Source organism: Rhinolophus sinicus, linkage group LG01, assembly GCF_036562045.2.
Source record: "Rhinolophus sinicus isolate RSC01 linkage group LG01, ASM3656204v1, whole genome shotgun sequence".
Taxonomy (NCBI): Eukaryota; Metazoa; Chordata; class Mammalia; order Chiroptera; family Rhinolophidae; genus Rhinolophus; species Rhinolophus sinicus.
This window is the reverse complement of record NC_133751.1, coordinates 154,337,903-154,358,663: the sequence shown is the minus strand read 5'-3', so window position 1 is coordinate 154,358,663 and position 20,761 is coordinate 154,337,903. Positions and strand designations below refer to the sequence as shown.

The following is a 20,761-nucleotide window of genomic DNA, read 5'->3' as shown; positions in this document are numbered from 1 at the left end:
TATAAAAATTCAAAGAGTTTTAGAGTTTGGCACATTTGTGCAAATTAAATTATATAGCATTTTCAAAATATACTTCTCAATATTAGTATGAGAGTAACAGTTGAAACGAAGACTCCATTTGTCAATTTTTATTCCTTTTGCTTGTAGATTGAGAGTTGAGTAAATTTTAACGTAACTAGAATGAAACAGTCAACTTCAACAGTGTTATTATATACGTTAATATTGTAGACCTAGAGGAAATGCTACTACATTTTGACCTTGGCTTGTACTTGATGTTATTCTTTAGTAATTGCTGTCATCCTGAAAGTCAACAAAGGGGACCAGCAAAGGAAAGTTATATGAAAGCAATTTGAAGGGGCTCACGCTGCAGCGTTTTGAGATGTACCCTTTTTTATTACTACTGTGTTTCCCTGAAAATAAGATGTAGCTGGACCATCAGCTCTAATGCATCTTTTGGAGCAAAAATTAATATAAGACCCGCTCTGATATTATATTATATTGTACCCAGTCTTATATTAAAATAAGACGGGGTCTTATATTAATTTTTGCTCCAAAAGACGCATTTGAGCTGATGGTCCAACTACATCTTATTTTCGGGGAAACACGGTATTTACCAGCTTACTATCCAGGTGTCCTTGAGTTGGCTTACTGGTAGGTCTTTACTAGCCCTAAGTAGTTGGTACTTATTAACTGATTTTAACCTTCAGTAAAAATTTAAGAAATGCATGCATTAGTAATCATTGGGTATCCGCCCTTCTCTACTGTCACATACAAACACCATTTTTGCGTATTTGAGTGTATGTATATGCAATATGCCTAATTAATTCATTTTCTCACAAAAAGAACTTCTGGTATAAAATGAAATGTTAAGAACAGTTTTACTTCATTCTACCAACCATTCCATCTATACCTAGGAAAATTATCCAGAAAGCAAACATTGAAAAAATAAGCAACCTTTGCTGATTGAGCTTTTCCTTCGTGTTGATTGCTACATGTAGATAAACCTGGTCATGCCGGCTATGTGTACTGGGGTTTGTGGATTTGCCAATCTGATTTTGGCTAAGGTGTTAGAGAACACTGTTTGAGCAAAGGCACGGGAATGTGGAAGATAGATGTTATTCATCGCTCATTTAAAAAAAAAAAAATCCACTGTCCAAACATTGATGATATGGAATTAAAGAGGCTAGAAAATAATCATAATAAAAGAAAAACATAAAAAGAAACTACATCATATACTAATTTTACTGCCTTCAGTGCTTTTTCTTATGAATTATTTTCTAAAATGAATCTTAGCTAAGAGCTAAGATTCTTTATATGTTGAGCTTTGGGGATGTGTTTATATTTTCATTGATGTAATCATTTGTGGTTAGTTATGATTTTTGATACCTTTTTGATGGGAAATATAATTTGGTATGCTGAGCTTTTGGACTGCTGGGCTTGCTGACACATTCCCATGACGGTGTTCTCTAGAGTGTAGGGGACGGTGGGTGGATGGCAGGACTGCCTGGTGTGTGCCTAAGAGAGCTCTGTGGCGTCTGGGACAATGCATCGCCATTGTAAAAATCACCAGGAAAAGAGAGGTTGATAAAGTCAAAATTTATAAGCAATAATGTCTTCCATAAAATAAGGCTGATTTTTTCTTTTCCTTTCAGATTTTGGGGTAAGTGCATTCTTAGCAACAGGGGGTGATGTCACCCGGAATAAAGTAAGAAAAACATTTGTTGGCACCCCATGTTGGATGGCCCCAGAAGTCATGGAACAGGTAAAAAATAAAAAAAGAAGTGATGTTTTCATTGGCACAGTACCGTAGCACATATCATTAATACACTAACATTTCATTCAAATCATTCATTTTACTAGAATCCATCATGTATTAAGGCGTTATTCCTGATTGCTGGGCCTTAGCAAACTAATATCAAATTGTGCAGACACAGCTGTGGACTTCTGGCATACTATGGACTTCGTGATAGGTAACATGCCTGCTGTATAATTGTGTTTTTTCTTGGTTCCTTTCTTAGGTGAGAGGCTATGACTTCAAGGCTGACATGTGGAGTTTTGGAATAACTGCCATTGAATTAGCAACAGGAGCAGCGCCTTATCACAAATATCCTCCTATGAAAGTAATTATTATTCAAAATACTATGCCGGGTTTGAAATATGGTTTAACAGGATCTATTCTGTAGTTCTCTTAAACGTAGTCATTTTTCTCTTAGACCTGAGGAGAATTAATGGAGGAATGCAGCCAAGTTAAATATTTTCTGATGTTCTCAGTGGACAGAATAGGACAAAACTAGTTCAATGTGCAGCTTTGAAACTTGCTTTACATTCTTAGCACAGAGCTGACTAAAGAATGTGATCAGATTGGTCGATGGAGGTTGATAGCTGTGACAAATACTGGCCATTACTCTTTTGATAGCAGAATATCCCCAGCACCCCAAGGAAAATCTGAAAATACATTATAGTGATAATCATCTTTGCAGATGGATTTCCCAAGTTTTTTGGCCTTTTTTTTTAAGTGGTCTATAACATTTGACCACTCTTTTCATAGTGTCCTGTTGGTGACTCATCTGAAATAAATGAGCCCCGTATTTTTAGGAAATGACATATGTTTGGATACTATTTTAAGATTTTTGCTCTTCTTTTAACTGGCCTGCATCATTATTTCTCTTAGTTTTTGAGATGGTGGTATCAGGGCTAATTTACCCGACTGGATTTTATTTTGAGGCTGAAATAGTTGAGTGGAAATTATGAAGGTATTTTGACAAGAGAATATGGTTCATGTTCGTTTCAACATTTTCCTAGGAAAATATTGGAAAAATTTAGGAGGATTTAAAAAAAAAACAAACAAAAACCCAAGGATAAAAAATATAAATAATTTTACTGATTAAAAAGTTAATACATTCTTATTTTTGAAAATCTGAAGTACACAAAGGAATAAAGAAGAAAATCATCGATAATCTCATTAACCACAGATAATCACTATTAAGGTTTTAGTATAGTTCACTACATTGTTTCTCTCTATTTATATATATACATATATATGTATATATGCATATATACATATATATATATATATATATATATAAACATAATTAAGTTTTGTGTGTGTATACATACCTCATTTTGTTAGTAAGTTGAAGTGTAAACAATCGAAGTGACCTTTCAGAGGAAGAGCACTGAAGCAGCTCAGGACTTTTTCTCTCATTTGTTTTTTCTTTATTATTTTTCACTTCTTGGTTTCTTTCTTTTCCCATTTAGTGTTTCCCACCTGAATCCAAAGACACATTGCTAATCCCAGCCTGAAGTCATGCAGTACTTTTCTTCAGACTTTATAGTTCTCCCCCTTTCTTCTGTTTGCTATTATCCTCCACAAACAATAAACTGTCACTTTAATCCTCCATCTATTCACACATCTGAAAGTGTTTGAAAAGAGTCTTGGCATGTATATCATTTGCATATATTAAGGCGGATTTATGCATTAATAAAGTTTATTCATCTTCTAGGTCAATAATTTATTACAAATTCTTTTTTTTAAGCAAATAATTTTAATGTTAGTGTGAAAGTGAAATTTTTTCCTTTTTTGATCTGAAGCTGTATTTTGATTTTGTTTTGTCCCCCTCCAAGAGCAGCATGGCCTTTTGCTCTGGTTATGGTTTTTAACAACTCACTTGTATTCTGGCTCTCTTCCAGCGTTTTTCACTCTCTCAGTTTTGTCACGTCTTTAAGCAATTTTCTGTATGTTTTTTCATTAAAAAAAAAAAGGAAATCATGTGTTACCCCTGGGACGTTGTGAATTTATTTTTGGGGTTGGTAATGTTACAGAACCCTGAGTACAGGCGGTTCCTTGCTTATGAATGACCTGTACACATGAACGTTCACTACTGCTCCGGCCCTCTCTCTCTCTCCCCTCCACCACCCTCTTTCCCAGCCAGAGCCCCAGTCTTCACTAAACCCGTGCTGGAGCTACGTGCTCCTCCAGGCTGTGTGCGAGCCAGTTCCCAGGGAGCTCTGTCCTCATTGCTTTGGGAGATCATTCTTAACACATAGAACAGATTTTGTAAGTTCTGTCAATGGAATAACAAAAAGGTTAAAGGGCACTTGAACCAATTTGCAAAAGGAAATGAATACTTTCAATACACACCTTCTGGAAAGTTAAAATCATGGCAAAACACATTTGTACCTAATCAAGGTTGGTCTTTGATACTTTTGTGAAAAATTAAAGACTCAGTTGTAGCAATTGCTGTACTGAGGGTCTATCATTATGTTTGTTTCTGCTGCAGGTGTTAATGTTGACTTTGCAAAATGATCCACCGACTTTAGAAACAGGAGTAGAGGATAAGGAAATGATGAAAAAATACGGCAAGTCCTTTAGAAAATTACTTTCACTGTGTCTTCAGAAAGATCCTTCCAAAAGGTATGTCAAACTTGGTGGATGAGTTATTGACCTGGTTTGAGACACGACAAAGCTTTGCTTGTGAATGGGGAAAGGCTGTGTGAGGACACCTGCAAAGTACTTGTAGTTCAAGGGAAATCCTGCTCTGGCCCCCAGATTGCCAGCCTTTTAGTGGAAGACAGTATGGGTCCGTAAGGGAAAAGAGTGACTGAGGATGGGGGAGAGGCAGAGGAAAATTTTCGTGTTAATAAGATGCACTGTGCTTGTTAGGTGTGGGCTTTGTTATAAAGGAAATGAAGTGAAACAGATCAAAAGTAATTGGCAGTGGTGCATTCAGAAGCTCAGCTAATATTCTGCACTGTGTAGGTTGAGCTGACCTCTCAGGATTTGAATATCCTGCTAGCTCCAGTCTAAACCAAGCAGCGCTATTGAATTTTGCATAAGTTTCCTTTTAGTTGCAGAGCCAGTTGTTTGTACGGTTTAGAAGATTATCAGTAAAGAAGATTAAGATTTTTACATGAGAAACATTAATCATATAAACAGAAGCAAATTGTTTTAAATTAACTTTAGCATTTCCTCTGTATTCTTGGTCAGTTGCCCTGCACTGTGGTGTGTCTGTTTTCTGAGTTTGTTTTTTCCGTCTTAATTTCCGTGACTTTGAAATATCCTGGGTGGTGATAATAGAGCCGGTGTCCTTTATCATTTAAAGGAGAATGTTAATGATGTGAACCACACACAGGCCTGGCCGGGGCAGAGTCCCTTCGTAGAAAGCTTGCCTGTGTGTGTGGCACCATCCTAACAGGGATCGTAGACGACAGACCTGGAGAGGACTCTGAGAAGGTACCCGCAACCTTCGTCATCCTAGGGTCCAACTGGATACTTGTATTTTAAAATGTAAATCTGCTTCTCGTCTAAAACTTTCCTTTTCAGGGAGGAACCTGCTTTTCGAAGGATTTCTTTATTCTTATCTTAAATTCTTTATGAAACTTAAGCCTTTTACCTTTACACCATAATCTACTGTTTGAGTAGGCTACCCTTCTCCACATTAAACAGAGTTTCCATTATTTTGACCATTCTTTGTAGCTACTCTCTTCATTCCTTTACGTTTTACTGAATTTGCCTAGAATCTTTCTGTATCATCCATCTGTCTCATAGAGCTAGGTCTAAAGATTGTTTGCTATTAAGAATTTTGAAATTTTTGTTGTTGTAAAAGGGATGATTATTTTCACACCTGTAGACTGTTTCTGCTTAAACATCTCTGTTGCCCTTTATATTTGATACGTAGGGTTTGTTTCCTCTGAAGCTATACTGATCTTTTTATCAAGATTACTTCTTCACTTTCCTATTGGATGAAAGTGCTCTTAGATTTCTGATTTTGTTCTGCAACCCTTGCTTGCTTTCCCCTGTGTTGGGCATCATCTCCAAACATAGATTTTTGGCATCACCAAGGAAACAGAATTTAATCCTCTAAAGCCCATTGAGAAAAGCACTTGACTTCCCAGTTAGCGCTGGGTTATTACACTGGTCTTTGTGATTCTTGAACCAGTTGAGAGCCCACCTAGTGGTGGTCATGTATAATGTCATACAATTGCAGTTCTTTCAGAAAATGATTCTGTAAGGTAGAATTGTTAGTGTACTTAATGATGCAACAATATCTTTCTTTAGGACAGTTGTAATTGGGTCAAAATAAACTAGATTAGATTATCATACGTTATATTTAGCAAACCATCCTTATTTCTTAATAATCTTGAAAGTCTTTCCGGGTTTTATTTATTGTATGAGCTCAAATATCAGGTTCCCACTACCCCACCCCCAAAATTATTTAGCAAAGAGCCATGCACTCAGATTTTTCCAAAGTCTTTCCCTCAAGTTACTCTTTTAGTAACATTATTGATCTACAAGGTATTAATAGTTTAAGGACTTCCTTTAGATATTTTCTCTGTAACATAAACTGTTCTCACTCTTGTGCAGTTATCCTTTATAACAGAGTGTTAGTGGTGCACAAACTTTCCACGTGACTTTCTTTTAGTGAAAAGACACGGATGGCAAAGTTTGGAGGAAAAGGCTTCATGAAATGTGAGAACGGAAAGAAAACGCAATATTGTTCAATTATTTAATTATATAAAATAGGTATTCATTAATGAATTAATAAGGAAACGTTTAATTGCTGCACAGTTCTGAAAGAAATCATAACTATTTCCTGTCTTTTTTACCTTGCTTATGTTGTTCTTCCTCTTCCTCTGTCCCCTTTCCACCTCTCCTTCAACACTTTGTTCAAAGGCTCCATCTTCTTAAAGTCAGATACCTCTGGGTGAGATTCCTAGCTCCACTTTATCATCACATCCGTGACTTAGTTTCCTTTTCTGTAAATGGGCCTAATAAGCCTACTTCATAGGATTGCTATGAGGATGGAAAAGATAATACATTTAAAACGGATAGCACAGTGCCTGAAGGTTCCTAAATATTCAAGAAATTGGGATTACCATTCATTATTTGTCTTTTTCTTCCTGGCCAAATGGAATTTTTTTTTAAATTTTCAGTTTTCTTGCCCTATGTTGAATACATGTCTCTTGTAGCACTTATCACAGTGTGTATATACGAGTATATTTACTTATACATCCAATTTCCTCATGAGTTTGTAAGTTTTTTAGGAGGTGAACCCGTGACACTCATCCTTGTATCTTTTTATCTATAGTGTCCAGTCTGTCTTACATACTCAGTGGTATTTCTTGAATAACCAGAGACAGTTGGGTGCTAGCTACTTGGGGATGATTTGGACTCATTGGAAAGAGTTTCAGAAACAAACTGGATTCGAGTGGGTTGAGGAGCGAATGCAAGACTTTTGGTAATTTATAATTATTTCTGTTGCCGGCATATAGATCATATACTTGCAATCTGAAACCAATTCAGTGGTACCAAAACCCTGGTCTTGCGAAGTACCTGTTTAAAATGAATGAAAGCATATCATGGAGGAACAGTGACCAGGCAGATTCACTCCTGTGCAGCATACCTCAAGCTAGTTGAGAAAGGGATATGCTTTCCTTCAACCTTGAGAGCTCATGGAACTTTCCCAAAAGAAGACAGCTGGGGTGTTGGAGCTGTTTGCTTTGTTCAAGGCTGTGCTCTGCACAGATGAACATTGCTTATATTTGCATAGCAGCAGAACATTTTGATATTTCTTTAAAAAATGAGCCTTAATCTTATAGATTACATGCTTCTTATAGTTGGTAACTATAAAAGGAAGCAACATTTTCTTTGGGTATCAAGGAGGTGGATGTTGCATAGATAAATCCGTTAGAAACGAATTAAACTTGAATATTTATTTCCTTTTGGGGGAGAGGTGGGGTGAGAAATGCAGCTCTGCCTGAGGTCAGTGAACAATTAGGAATTATAATGCAAATTGTTAGAACTACATATACTGTGTCATTTTCATCCTAAATCCTTTGAAAATTATTTTAAGTCTCGGTGGACTTTGCTTCATCCATATGTGTTAACTGAATACTTTAAGAGATTTTCTTCTGAGAATGTTGATACTTGCAGACTACTGCATTGTTTTTCAGGATTTAAAATGGAATCGTCATTCAAAGCTGGGCCCAGCAAACTTTGGTTGCTGGTGTAACATTTCTCGTAAAACAGCGTTTGTATTTGTACTACACTGTATTGCTTGATAGCTGATAGTGGCCATGTAAGGCCATGTGTTTTCAGAAGTCTTTCCCCTGTAGTACTTAACCAAGCAGCAGGCAGTACAGATACCGTGTTTCCCTGAAAATAAGACATAACCGGAAAACAGCATGATTTTTCAGGATGCTCAGAATCTAAAATAAGCCCTTCCATATTTCCCCAAAATAAGACTGGGTTTTATATGAATTTTTGCTCCAAAAGACGCATTAGGGCTTATTTTATATTATGAGCATCCTGAAAAATTATGCTACGGCTTATTTTCCGGTTAGGTCTTTTGGGGCAAACACGGTAGTTCCACATTAACCCTATACTGGTGGTTGTTAGAGCCTAAAATTAAAACAAACACACAAAACACAAAAAAACGAAAAGTCAGGTGGGCAGTACACACTTCACCTTTTTTCATACCTTCTGTCACTTTCTTCCCTCTCTCGTTTTCCTCATTCTTTCCAGTTCCATTTTTCCATATTTTTTTATGGAGTTAGTTTAGCACATGTAGGATTCCACTCCAAAGCTACAGACCTTGATTTAAGTTAGCTTCAAAAGGACCTGCTATTTAGTTCTTCTCTGTGTGGAGTAGAAATCACCTATTATTTAACATAAATATTAAGCCTATAGAAAAAGAATGTGACTTCCTTAAACTAATTTCTCAATTTTTAGGTCATTGTGTTTTTGTATTTATTGATGAAGGCTAAGAGTGGAGTGCAGAGAAAGGAGTTTTCTCTGTAGCATGCCTTTCCCCCTTACAATAATTTCGGTTACCATGGAAATGACCTTGCTGGGGAAGGGAAAGTATTTTCCCAGCCCTGAATCTCAAGGTATAGCTGACATTTCCCAGATTCTCTGGATACTGGTCCTACACCTGACCCTTAGTGGGCAGAGAGGGAGGAGGGGGTCGAGAGGAGAGACAGCGTGTTTGGCTCTCCGCTTCATTGCATTCACTGTGTACAGACTTCCCCCCTTTCCTTTTTTTTTTTGGCGGGTGGGGTGGGGTGGAGGTAGGGCTGGCATGAGTCTTATTTTCATTATGTCATTCTGCTCTTCCTCACTATATTGAACAGATGCTTAGACTTTAAGTGCTGACTAAACCTAGCCCTAGGAGTCGTGGTCCTGTGTCCAAATGTCTAGTGGCATCACTTTTATCCCACATTTGATTGTGGTATGAAATTGAGCTGTAGCAATTGTCTGGTCTGTGCTCGGCATTGGGTGTATAAACATGAATACTGTGTTGTCCCAGTCTCGGAAGGCCTTACAACCTAGCGGGGTGGAGGCGGGGAGACAAGAGGAACAGATAGTCACAGAATGGGAATGCGGGTGGATTGACGTCTGAGCACCAAGTGCGGAGCAGTGAATTAGACTTGTAGGAGCTGGGAGGAGTATTTGTGAAGATGACTGACACTTCATTGGTTCTTGACCTATAAACAAGGGTGTGCCAGTTATTTACCAAACAATTTTAAAGCAAGAAAAGCAGTGCATGCTTTGTCATGAGAGAGCAAGACATAGGCGAGGACATCCTTGTAGCTGGAGGATAGAGTTCACGTGGGATGTGGAGGGAAATCAGGATGGAGAAGTCATGGTCTCTTAGGCTGCTGAAATCCATTAGGATGGATAAGGAATTGGGACTTTGTGGAAACCAGCTTGGGAGCAGTGTGGGTGGTGGGTTGGAATGAAGAAGAGAGAAGTGGCAGAGAGAATAACTGGGAGACTTGTAACTGTACTGCCCAGATGCCGGGAGGGTTTCAGCCAAAACTGTGGCCTTGAGTTCCTTCATCATCTTGATTTTTCTTAGGTTTCTTTTCACTTTTAAAACATGTAACCTAAATTATTTTGCATGCCTCTCGGTTTTTAAAAGTTTTGTTTCATGTTGCGAGGTACCAACCATGGTACCAAATCTTGCTCAGTCTGTTGTATAAGGAATGGTTCTCCTACATGTGCTCTCACTAGAGAGAACACAATTCCACCCAAACGCAATTCAGAAGTGTTTGACTTGTTCTGACGCTCCTCGTGCAGTCTAGCATCACACTCTCTTATCTACTAGATGTAAGTTGCTGAAGGTAGTATTTATATCTGCCATAGTCACTGTAGTATGTCTAGCGTCAGGCATAATGCCTGACAAATGCAGTAGATGCTCAATAAATATTTACTGAGAATGAAAGGATGAATTTGGAGTAGCGGGGGGGCCAAAAACATTGCAGACGATCAGTAAGAGTATACGTTAAAATAACAACCAAAGTTAAATCATGTAAAAGAACAGTATTGTTTTCAGTTCTCCTGCCTGTTCAACCAGGTACAAATTCATGAATTTGAATGAGTTCACCCAGGGATATGGCATACAAAATGTAAAACGTGGCCCACCTGTTCTTTAGACCTTTATTTATTCAAAGCAATTAGCAATTAGCAGCTTGTTTATTGCAATGGATATGGCCATTCAGGGTTCTTTTCAGGTACCTGTAACCAGTGTTCCACTTGAAACTGAGGAAAAAAGCAATAACAATTTAAATAGCAAATTTCTTGGCACAGAAATACAGTTTAGGGCCCCTGTAGACCTACACAGTTTGGATATAGTTGCACTTAGTGACGTTTCCTAATTCTTTTATATACTTGGGTTTGGTCCCTGGAAACATTTTAATGGAGCTCCCTGGTTCCAAAAAAGTAGTTTCTAATCTCTTCAAATATGAGGACTGTTTTTGAACTTGCACCCCTCTCAACATAATACTATTTGTACCTTTGCTAATCATTGCCTGAGAGGATACCTAATGATACTTAGTAGTAGTTCTCTCCCTCCTCCCATTTTTTTTATTATGAAAGATTTAAGACATACAGAAAAGCTGAAAGAATAGTACACATTTACTTCTATACCACCACCGAGATTCAACAATTATTAACATTCTTCATATTTGCTGTATCTTTTTATCTACATTTTATTTGCTGAACAGTTTGAAAATAAGTAACAGACTTAATACTTCAGCTTGCATTCCCTACAAATAGAGACCTGTTCCTACATAACCACAGTACTTTTCCACACGTAAGAAAGTGAACAGTAATTTCCTAAAATTGTCTAATACCAGCATATTCACTTATCTCTAATTATTTCCAAATGTCTTTTGGGACTTCTTCTCCTTCTCCTTCAAACACAGATTCAGTCAAGGGTCACGTGTTGCATTTGGGTTTATGTTTCTTTACGTCTTTTTAAGTTTAGCTCAGTCCCCTCACATCTCCACTTTCCTCTTTGACACTGACTTTTTGAGATCAAGTCAGTTGTCTTGCCGAACTGTCCTGTATTCTAGATTTATGTCATTTTTTTTTTCTGCATTGCTGCTGGTGTTAGAAGGAACTATCAATGAAGGAAGCTGTTCTTTATGGAAAGATGCCAGTTAATAAACGTAGAAGGAATGACAGAAGTAGAAAATCTGTTTTCTTCCACCTCCTATGATAATTATTTAAGGCAAAGATGCTAAAACCATAAGGTAAAAGTTTTTTGGGAATAGGATATTCATATAATACCGAAGAATTACCCAACAGAATACTTGCCAATTGCAGTGGAGAAAACCTACCTTTACAATGGAGAGATCTCGGTCCTGGGGACCAAGCAGTTAAATTTAGCATCACCCCAGTGAAATCACCTACCATTATATGCCTCTGACCTGCTGCAGTAAGACATGCATAGCGTCGTCTATGCAGTATTCTTGCCCCAAATGCTTGGTTCAACTTAGTCAAGCCTTCAGACCTAACTTTCAGTTAATAGGAAGTGTAAGATAGAGAAACAAGTTAAATGGCACCATGAAGAAAAAATCAGACCAATGCAGTCATGCTTTTAAGTGAATTTGCATTTTATTAATCGCCATCACATTTACCTTCCCCTGAAAAGCAATAGTCCACGTAAAACTGAGACAGGGTTACTCAGTGGGCAGACAGAGCTTGTACACATGATGTGCGGACCTCTTGCAGTCACTGCCTCTCTTGGGGGCGCACAGAGCACTGTAGACTGTAGTTTCTTGACAGGGTCATATTGCAGCTTGTACAGTTTCTTAATAAATATAGGAATTTAGCTTACAGATGTGTTAGTCTGCCGCCTTTTCGAAACACTGAATTCACTTAGTGAAGTGTAAGGATGAAGGATGGAAAATTGATCATGCCCCAAATATTTAGCTTAGAGGAGTTTGTGTGTTTTGCAGTAGAGGAGTTTGGAAAGAACTGGAAAATTGGCACTATTTTATTTGGTGCCAGCTTGTGATTAATTTAGTGTCTGGTTTTGCTGTTCCTAAAACTAGTCTTCCAGAAATACTCTAGGATTAAGTTGTTTCATCAAGGCAGTGTATGTATCGAGTGGTCATTGTTTCAACTCTAATTTATTATTGATCTTTCAGGCCCACAGCAGCAGAACTTTTAAAATGCAAATTCTTCCAGAAAGCCAAGGTAACATGCTTAAAAACCCAAGTAAATCTGCTATTTTGAAATCACTATGAATTTCTATGTATCGTATTTGATATTAAACTGTTGGGAATATTTGTTTTGCAGAACAGAGAGTACCTGATTGAGAAGCTGCTTACAAGAACACCAGACATAGCTCAAAGAGCCAAAAAGGTAAGTGCCATGAGCCGTGCTGACCCAGTAAGACCTGATCCCCCTCCTGGGAAAATGAAACCCATAGGAAAAGGAGGAAAGAGAGCTCCACATACTCAGGGTGTGGTTATTTAGGGGTTATCTGATCAGTGATTACTTTAGATAACTAGTCTGACTTTTGGTTGTCTCAGCTTGCTCTTATGTGTTTGGGTGTGGAAACAATATGACATAGCTCAAAGGATTTCATGTTTCCATTTATCCCCTTTACTTAAAGAAGGTCAGAAGGGAGGGGATAGTCGTGAGTTTTGAACACTGGAAAGGTAAAATATCCTTGAGTATCTTTCCTTTGGATTTTGCAGAAGATGAACAATCTTTTTTTAAGTAGCTTGAAGTGACAAAAGGATAAACAAAACTTTTGTTCTTCATGGTTATTTGGAATATCTGTGGGATATAGGTTCTTTCCTCAGAAAAGTCCTGTGGTCCCTTTTGTGGTCTACCTTATGTTAATGAAATTATATTAATGATTACTTGAAAAACTTTCCATCTAGCTTTGAGGTTTTTAAAATGGTATGTATGTGTGAGTGTGTTTATTTTTTTATCCAGAGATTTACTTATCTATAATTACTGATTCCATTATGGTATGAAACCTAATAAAATTTAACCTCTGGTTTGGTTTAGTTTGGTTTTAAAATTATATTAGATATTTATAATGATAAATATTTGTATAGTCACAGATTTAGAAAGGTAGTTCCCTTTCCCCCCTTTTTACAGTTGCTAGTTATAGGAAAAGTTGATATTAATCTAAGTTGTCTGCTCCGTAAATAAAAATTGGCAAAGAAATAATGCATTAATGATTGTATCTCATCATGCCTAGCTGTAAGTAACTTTGAATATTAACTTTCAGACATTGCCTTTTCTAGAACATTTTGTATGAAATGCATTTAGCTAATGCTTTAGAATTGTTTAAAATAGATTTTAAAGAGACTTCAAGAAACGACCCGCTGTATATAGGTATCTGCAGACTTCTGTGGGTGGGGCTGGTTCTCAGGCTGTGGGTGTGGGTGAGCGGTAGGGGGCTGCTGCCGTGTTGACAGCAGAGACCTGAGCAAGGTTGGCCTATGGCATGTCTGAGGGACAAGGGAAAGTTTGGCAGATAGTTCATCAGAGTGGCACATCTTCAGGGGCAGCAGAGAGAGCTGGAGCTTCAGTTTGAGGAAACAAACGACACGTGTGACCAGAGTCTGAGGGCTCCATAGAGAAGGCTGAAGGAGGATCCTGCAGAGAGTCCCTGGGGGTTTGGAGTGGAGCATGAGTTCTTTTGATCAGATATCTAAAATGTCAGCCAGAGTTGGAAAACAGCTGTTAGAAAGCCATTGGCTTGTACAGTATGTGTCCACAAAGAAGATTTTTTTTTTGTCTTTGTTTTTTTTGTTAGTAGATTCGTCTGATCTCATCCTGTAGCTTTTCCTTGAGAAGGGTTCCCTGAGAAGGGCTCTGCGTTCTCTGCAGAGCGTTAGCCTCACACCTCCAGCTCCTTGTTAAGTGACTGACCATTCTCTCACGGGCAGTGTTTCCACAGGGTTCGCCTTCCTTCCTTCCCAGACCTAATCTTCCTGTGCTGTGTTCGTTCTGAGCCACCCAACCTCAGAACACTGGGATTCTTCTTATGTTTGAGACCTGCTTCCCTCCTTGTCTTCCCCATCTAATCACTCTTCGCATCTCTCCACATTTCCCTCTGCAACATGGCTCAGAACGTTTTCCTCCTGGTTTTAATTGGACAATTGCAGTAGTTTTCTAACTGTTCTCTCTCCATTCCTCCTTTGTTTCTTCTTAGACAGTCGTGCAAGATTAACTTTCTGATCATGTCACTTAATTGCACAAAAGTGGTTTCCAAAGTTAAACAAAAATTAAAGCAAATAAATGGAAAAAAGTTTCCTATCAAATAAAGGTCAGGCTCCTTAGCCTTGAATTCATGGCACCATTTCAAATTCTAGCTGTATATTCTCAACTCCAGCAGAACTGAACCACTTAGCGTTCTCACTGAATAACCCATACGTTCCTTTGGAACTTCCTCCATCAACTTGAGAAAATGGAGAATCTGTTCAGGCTGCGACTTTATTTCCTTTCTTTAAAAAAAAAAATATATTTAAATGATTTATTACATATTAGTGTGCTGTGCATTGCAGATCCCATTTTGCATGTATTTTAAATAATAAGCAGCTAAAGTTTTGGGAGATATGATTTTTTTCAACCATGTCCTCTGCCATTTTCCTTGCTCTTTGATTTTAGACTTAAACCTCAGGGCTTGTTCCATCATTCATCCCTTCAAATGGAAAATGGCCACACATTTCAGAGTCACACAGAAGACTAAAGGGAGAATGTAAATTAGTTCCTTAAACATCTTACAGAAAAGAGAGTGGCCCATTGCAATGTTATCCCGGCTCTCTAGCTTCATAAAGTTGGCTGTTTTCCTGTCGTAATTCTCACTTTGAAGTGCACTTTGGTTATCAGCTCCACTCCGGCCCTTGCCAGTTGGTCCCATGGCAGGGACGCTGACCACATCAGCATGGATCCCGGTGCATATCTTGTTCATAGTGAGTGAGCACCCACAGATGTTGGCTGACTCGGTGAACACAGGTGCTTGAGTGTATCAAGGAAAGGCCATTTGAAACCCTGTTTTTCACTCACTCGAACCCCCAAAATGCTTGGCATACACTCGTTCCTCTGATTCCTGTTACTAGCAGACAAGCCTCCCTCCCTCTCCGGGGCTCGTGATGTTGGTAAGAAGCCATGCTGTTCCTTATTTGAAACTACTCATGCAGGCTTGGCCACTAGGAAGTAAATATTATTTTAATCACCATGTGCACTGAAAATCTTTGTGATAGGACGTGTTTGCTTGTTTTAAGTTTTCACAGGGTTTAAGTAAATTTAATTTAAAAGTTGGTACAGGGGAGTCTTTCGTGTTTTTTAATGATTTTGGACTTCTCTTCGTTGACATCTGCTCACTGCTTACTTTCCTGTTTGCTACGGTGCCTCCTAGCTGATCGTGCTCTAGTTTCCTGGTGTAGATTTGGTCCTCGGAGACTACTTGTTGATGTTAGTCCTTTGATTTTTGTCTTCTCAGTTTGTTGTTTTTAAAATAGAAACAGACAGTCCATTGATATACCAGTGTTTACACGATAGCTGGGCCTGTTGACCTAGCTCTGGACATTTAAGCAACCATGTTGATTTGAAATTTGTTGTCATAAACAAGTCTCTTCTCTTCCCTTATGGTAACTAAAATTATGAGATAACTTTCAGTATGTATTTTTCTTTGCCATGAACAATTCTCATATTTAAAAGAGAGGAAGGCTGGTGTTGTAGCCGTTCTCAGGAAGTCCCACGGAGCTCACCAGTGCCGTCCTTTGGTGTGAGAGGAGATGCCTATCGTGCTCATGTTTGGCCGGAATGTGCAACGTTAGCACATAACCCTGTATGCGGAGGTGATCTTCTCTTCATCCAGATTGACTCCTTTAAATCAGGAAAAAAGTATAATAAGAAATAGAAACAGTAATTTTGTGATGTGAAATCATTTTTGTATGTCTGGTAATTGCAGAAGTTAGGGCTATCTGTTTTCTCCTGGGAGGCACAGAGTATTTGGTCCGTTATGAGTTCTTTTGCTGACAGAGATCATCTTGATTTTATTTTGCCCTAAGTTTTCTGTCTGTAAAATGGAAATTTTGTCTGAGCCCAGGAATGTGGTGAAGGGCAGGTAGTGAGAGACATGATGTTCGTGAGCCATAAGACACTCTGTAAGTTCTAACTGAGGACATGCTAGTAATGACCCATGAGAACAGGGTTAAGTGCAGCTATGTAACTTCTTTTCAACTTTTCACTTATCCTTATGCACGAGAAGAAAAGGCTTCATAACTATTACTCCTTCTCGTGGGATTTTTTAGGAACCTGTCTCCAGCCATCTTTGGGGGTTCGAAAGCTTGACCTTGTGGTATTACACCATTTACTCTACTGTATTCACTGGGAGGGGAAAGACATACATCATTCTGTTAAAATCAAATGCTTCAGGCTGTGTACATTTCTGTTGGAGCATCTAAGCCTCAGAGTTGGCGGATGTCTCTGCTTTGTGTTAGTGAGACGAACCTTGAGTCACCACGTTCACATTCATATTCATAAACTTTATGTTGCTAAAACCCACCAACAGCAGGGCAGGAGTGAAGGGTTAGTAGCTGCATAGATGTTGAAATGTCAGTTGTTCAGCCAACAAGCACATTGGCCAGAGAAGGGATGAGGTAAAGAAATATAACACACAATTCTTTTTGTTGTTGTTGTTGTTGTAGTTTTCAGTGTTTTTATGAGAAGTAGAATCATTGGAAGGGTTTTGTTTAAATTTTCTTAATCATGAAATTGATAAGTTAGAAATGGTTAGTCATCATCAGAAAGAGGGAAGGGATATTATATCACTGCTACATTTAGGTGGAACCATTGTGAACTGGAACAACTGGGATAGTTTTTGTGGGTCCCAGAATTCCTTATATCAGGCTGTAATATTGGTTTCCTATCGAAGACCCAAGGGGTTGGCTTCTTCGTTTGATCCTCCGATGTGCTTAGGAATACATGGTAGAGATATTATGATTCACATTTATTTAATACAGTTGATCCTTGAAGAACGTGGGTTTGAACTGTGTGGGTCCACTTATAACAAATTTTTTTTCAATAAATGTACAGTCAGTCTGCCCTCCCCACAGGTTTCACATCCATGACGTCAACTAACCTTGGATTGAAACAGTACTTACTTTCCATCTGTAGTTAGGAATTCGTGGATGTGGAGGGCTGACTGTACTTCACATGTGTTCAATATTTGTCCTTACTATTTTTGCTTTTTATTTTGAAACAACTTCAGACTTACAAAAAGGTTACAAAAATAGTACAAAAAAATTTCTGTGTATATTTCTTTCTTTCACCCCTTTTTTTGAAACATTTCAAAGTTGTAGATATTATCCCCTTTATTTTTAAATATACTTAAGTGTGTATTTCCTAAAAATAAGGACATTCTCTTACATAACAGTGTAATTATCAAAATCAGGAAATTGACACAACACTAGTATTTAATTTTCAGATCTTGTATAAATTTTGCCAGTCTTGCCACTAGTCATTTATGCAGTTCAGGATCCAATCCAGAATCCTTTAGTTGTTATGTCTCCTTTACCCTGAAATAGTCTTTTTCTTTCACAAGTGACACTTGAAGAATATAGGCAAATTACTTCGTAGAACGGCCCTCAGTTTGGGTTTGTCTGGTATTTCTTCATAATTAGATTCAGTTTGTGCATCCTTTGGCCGGAATATGATGTTGTGTTCTTGGTGCATCACATTAAGAGATACATGGTGTTGATTTATTCCTTTATTGGTGTTGTTAGCTTTGACCACATATTTCACGTGGTGCCTGCCATTGTAAACACAATTAATTCTTGGGAGAGATGCATTATTATTACATTCCTCCATGATACTAAACATGAAGAGGTAAAGTGAGAGTACTTACTGTACAGGATCATTAGTCTTTTACTGAAGAAACGTTTACGTGTCATGTCATCCTGGTTAATAATGATAGGATGTCTCTGATTTCTAAGCAGTCTTGTGGGCAATGAACACTTTGCTAGAGTGTGATGTTTAGGTAGGAAGTGGAGATGGCCTCTGCATCTGTTCTGGAAGCAGCAATAGCTGGATCTTTGTCCTTCACTGGGTGAGCTGCCTATTCTTTCTGAGCCTAAACTGTCAAATGGAGTCATGGATACTTACATTGTGTTGCCCTGAGGATGAGAGATGATCCACGCAGGAGGTCTGGCACTGTGTTTGGCACGTAGTGGATGCTCAGTCCAACAGTGGCTGCCATGACTGCCATGAAAGTGAGGAGAAAGATTGTGGTTACAGAAGATAGGCATTTTAGAAGTACAGAGTCCTGGCAGTGGGGCAGGTGGGGGTGGGTGATGAAGGTTGATTCTCTTGCTGTTGTTTTGGATAGAATGGAGAAAAAGCCCATGGAAGCCAACAAAAAGAAGGAAAAGAATGACGTTGCTATTGCCTGTTCACCTGTCTTCATGTTTTCTTTTCTGCCCCATCAAGGTGCTGTCAGTGGGCAATAGCCAGGACTTTTCCTCATTGCAGCCACCCTCTTTACCATGACAAGTGTGGGGTGTGTGTTTGTGACGAGCATAAGAATAGTAAGAACTAAATACACATATAGCTGATATTCTTTTACCGCTTTTGGAACACTTTCATATATGTTTCCTTGTTTATTCTAAACAATTATCCTTGAAGACAGGTAGGGCAGGTACTATCACGTTATAGATGAAAACGTGAGAGCTGAAATGGCTGGCCTAAAGTCATGTGACAAATAAGAGGCAATTTTTACTTCCGGTCCATGCTTTTTTCACTAAATCATACCTCAGAAGGAAGAAGAGAAGGGTGAGGATAGGAAGGGAATACAGATGGAGAGGCGTAAGCTCAGTTCAGTGGCATAAGTGGGAAAAGGTATGTGGGGGATACATTTGTCATTCTCAGAACGAGTAGTCTGCCACTTAGCACAGATGATGGGGGTGTCCACGCCATTCACGGACACTTGGAGATGCTCTGAGTATCACTGTAGGAATCTGAAAGTTTGCCAGGGTTCTGGCATATGTGAAGGGAATAAGGTGAGAAAATGGCTTTGAAGATGCTGATGGGAAGAGAGAGATGGCTAGTGAGAGTTTGGTAGTAGTTGTTAAAATCTGCCAAAAGCTCAGCTTCTTATTCATAAAATGGAGAAGGTAATAATACCTATCTGTATTTTTGAGGACTATATTAGGTAAAGAATAGGAAGTGTATAGTGCAGTGATTGGCACAAAGTAATAAATGCCACTCGTTATTAGAATAATTATAACAAATTTTATTATTTTTCATAATCACATATATTGCTTTATTACTACAGTTTTGGTATTGTGATGTCATTATTATTTTTTGTAACAGTTTTCATTGCTGCTGTAGACACCACTGCTGCTGTTCCCATTTCTGCTGCTGCTGTAACAACTGCTACCATTACAGTCACTGCTACTAACAATGGGCCCTGAGATGCAGGCAGGTCCAGGCAGGGAAGCTCACGTTCCAGTGGGGAGCACGGTGCAAGCATCATGAGACATGTGAAACTCAAAGAGTTGCAGAGAATAAATGCTTTGGGTATGGATATAGACTGTGTGCTACAGGCCAGGGAACGGTCATGGAGCTGTTGGATGGGGGAGCGTGGGGAGGGGAGAGAGAGAACAACTCATACTTACTGTGCACCTTCATGCACTGTGCTAGATACTCCATTTATACTTATCCCAATTACTGCAGCCTTATAACAATCAATGAAGTCCTGAGAGATAGGACAGAGGATGAGATATGTTAGGTTATTAGGACTGGTTAAAAAAAAAAAAAAGCTATAAACATTTTGAACTTTGAGTGGAAAAGAACAACGAGGATCATAAACATCTCCTGCTTCACGGTCCTTAGATTTGAATTCCTGAAAATTGAGACCTGGGGAGGTTGGACCTTGATCAAGGCCACAAGGTCATGTGGTGGCAGAGTCCAGATCAACATCCCCATTTGCTACCCGTTAGTATCTTCTTTTAGCCAATACAGAGGGAACATCGTAATGAATTTCTGAAAATATGTCTTTTTTCCCCTCCTGAAATCTTATAATTAATGTATAAGACATCGAAGGTTATACGCTATCAAGAAACTGGGGAGAAAGTACCGTGATTTCAAATGCTTATAAATGGATTTTAGTTTTGCTCTAAGTCTGCCCAGCAGAGGGCAACGATGGATTTTAATTCTGTGAGGTGTGCAAAGTAAACAAACTGACCAACAGTTTTGCCTTTGTTGAAGGTCTCAGGTTTGGAGTAGAAGGATCGAGAGTGTGTTAGGTCCCTGTTGAGCCCTGAATACTAGGCAACTTAGTTAGTTGGGTGTTTTTTTTACTGGGCAGGAGGTCGAAGGGTGATGGTTGAAGTACTTTTTACTATTACCACTTTCATTTTAAATTAAAAATCAAAGTAATCTAACATTTGTATTTTAACGTAATTTATGTCAAAACCCAAAATCACAATTTTGAAAATGGGA

At 38.5% G+C, this 20,761-nt stretch overlaps 1 protein-coding gene across 4 annotated transcripts in view; it reads left to right on the top strand.

Moving 5' to 3' along the window:
• The window catches only part of STK39 (serine/threonine kinase 39), a 281,554-nt gene that overhangs the window by 96,601 nt on the left and 164,192 nt on the right, over positions 1-20,761 (top strand). For all 4 annotated transcript variants that reach the window (XM_074337417.1, XM_074337430.1, XM_074337427.1 and 1 more), the window contains exons 6-10: positions 1,653-1,762; positions 2,019-2,120; positions 4,281-4,414; positions 12,439-12,487; positions 12,590-12,655. In XM_074337417.1, the coding sequence (XP_074193518.1) occupies positions 1,653-1,762; positions 2,019-2,120; positions 4,281-4,414; positions 12,439-12,487; positions 12,590-12,655 (461 nt within the window). The remainder of the gene's footprint in view (positions 1-1,652; positions 1,763-2,018; positions 2,121-4,280; positions 4,415-12,438; positions 12,488-12,589; positions 12,656-20,761) is intronic.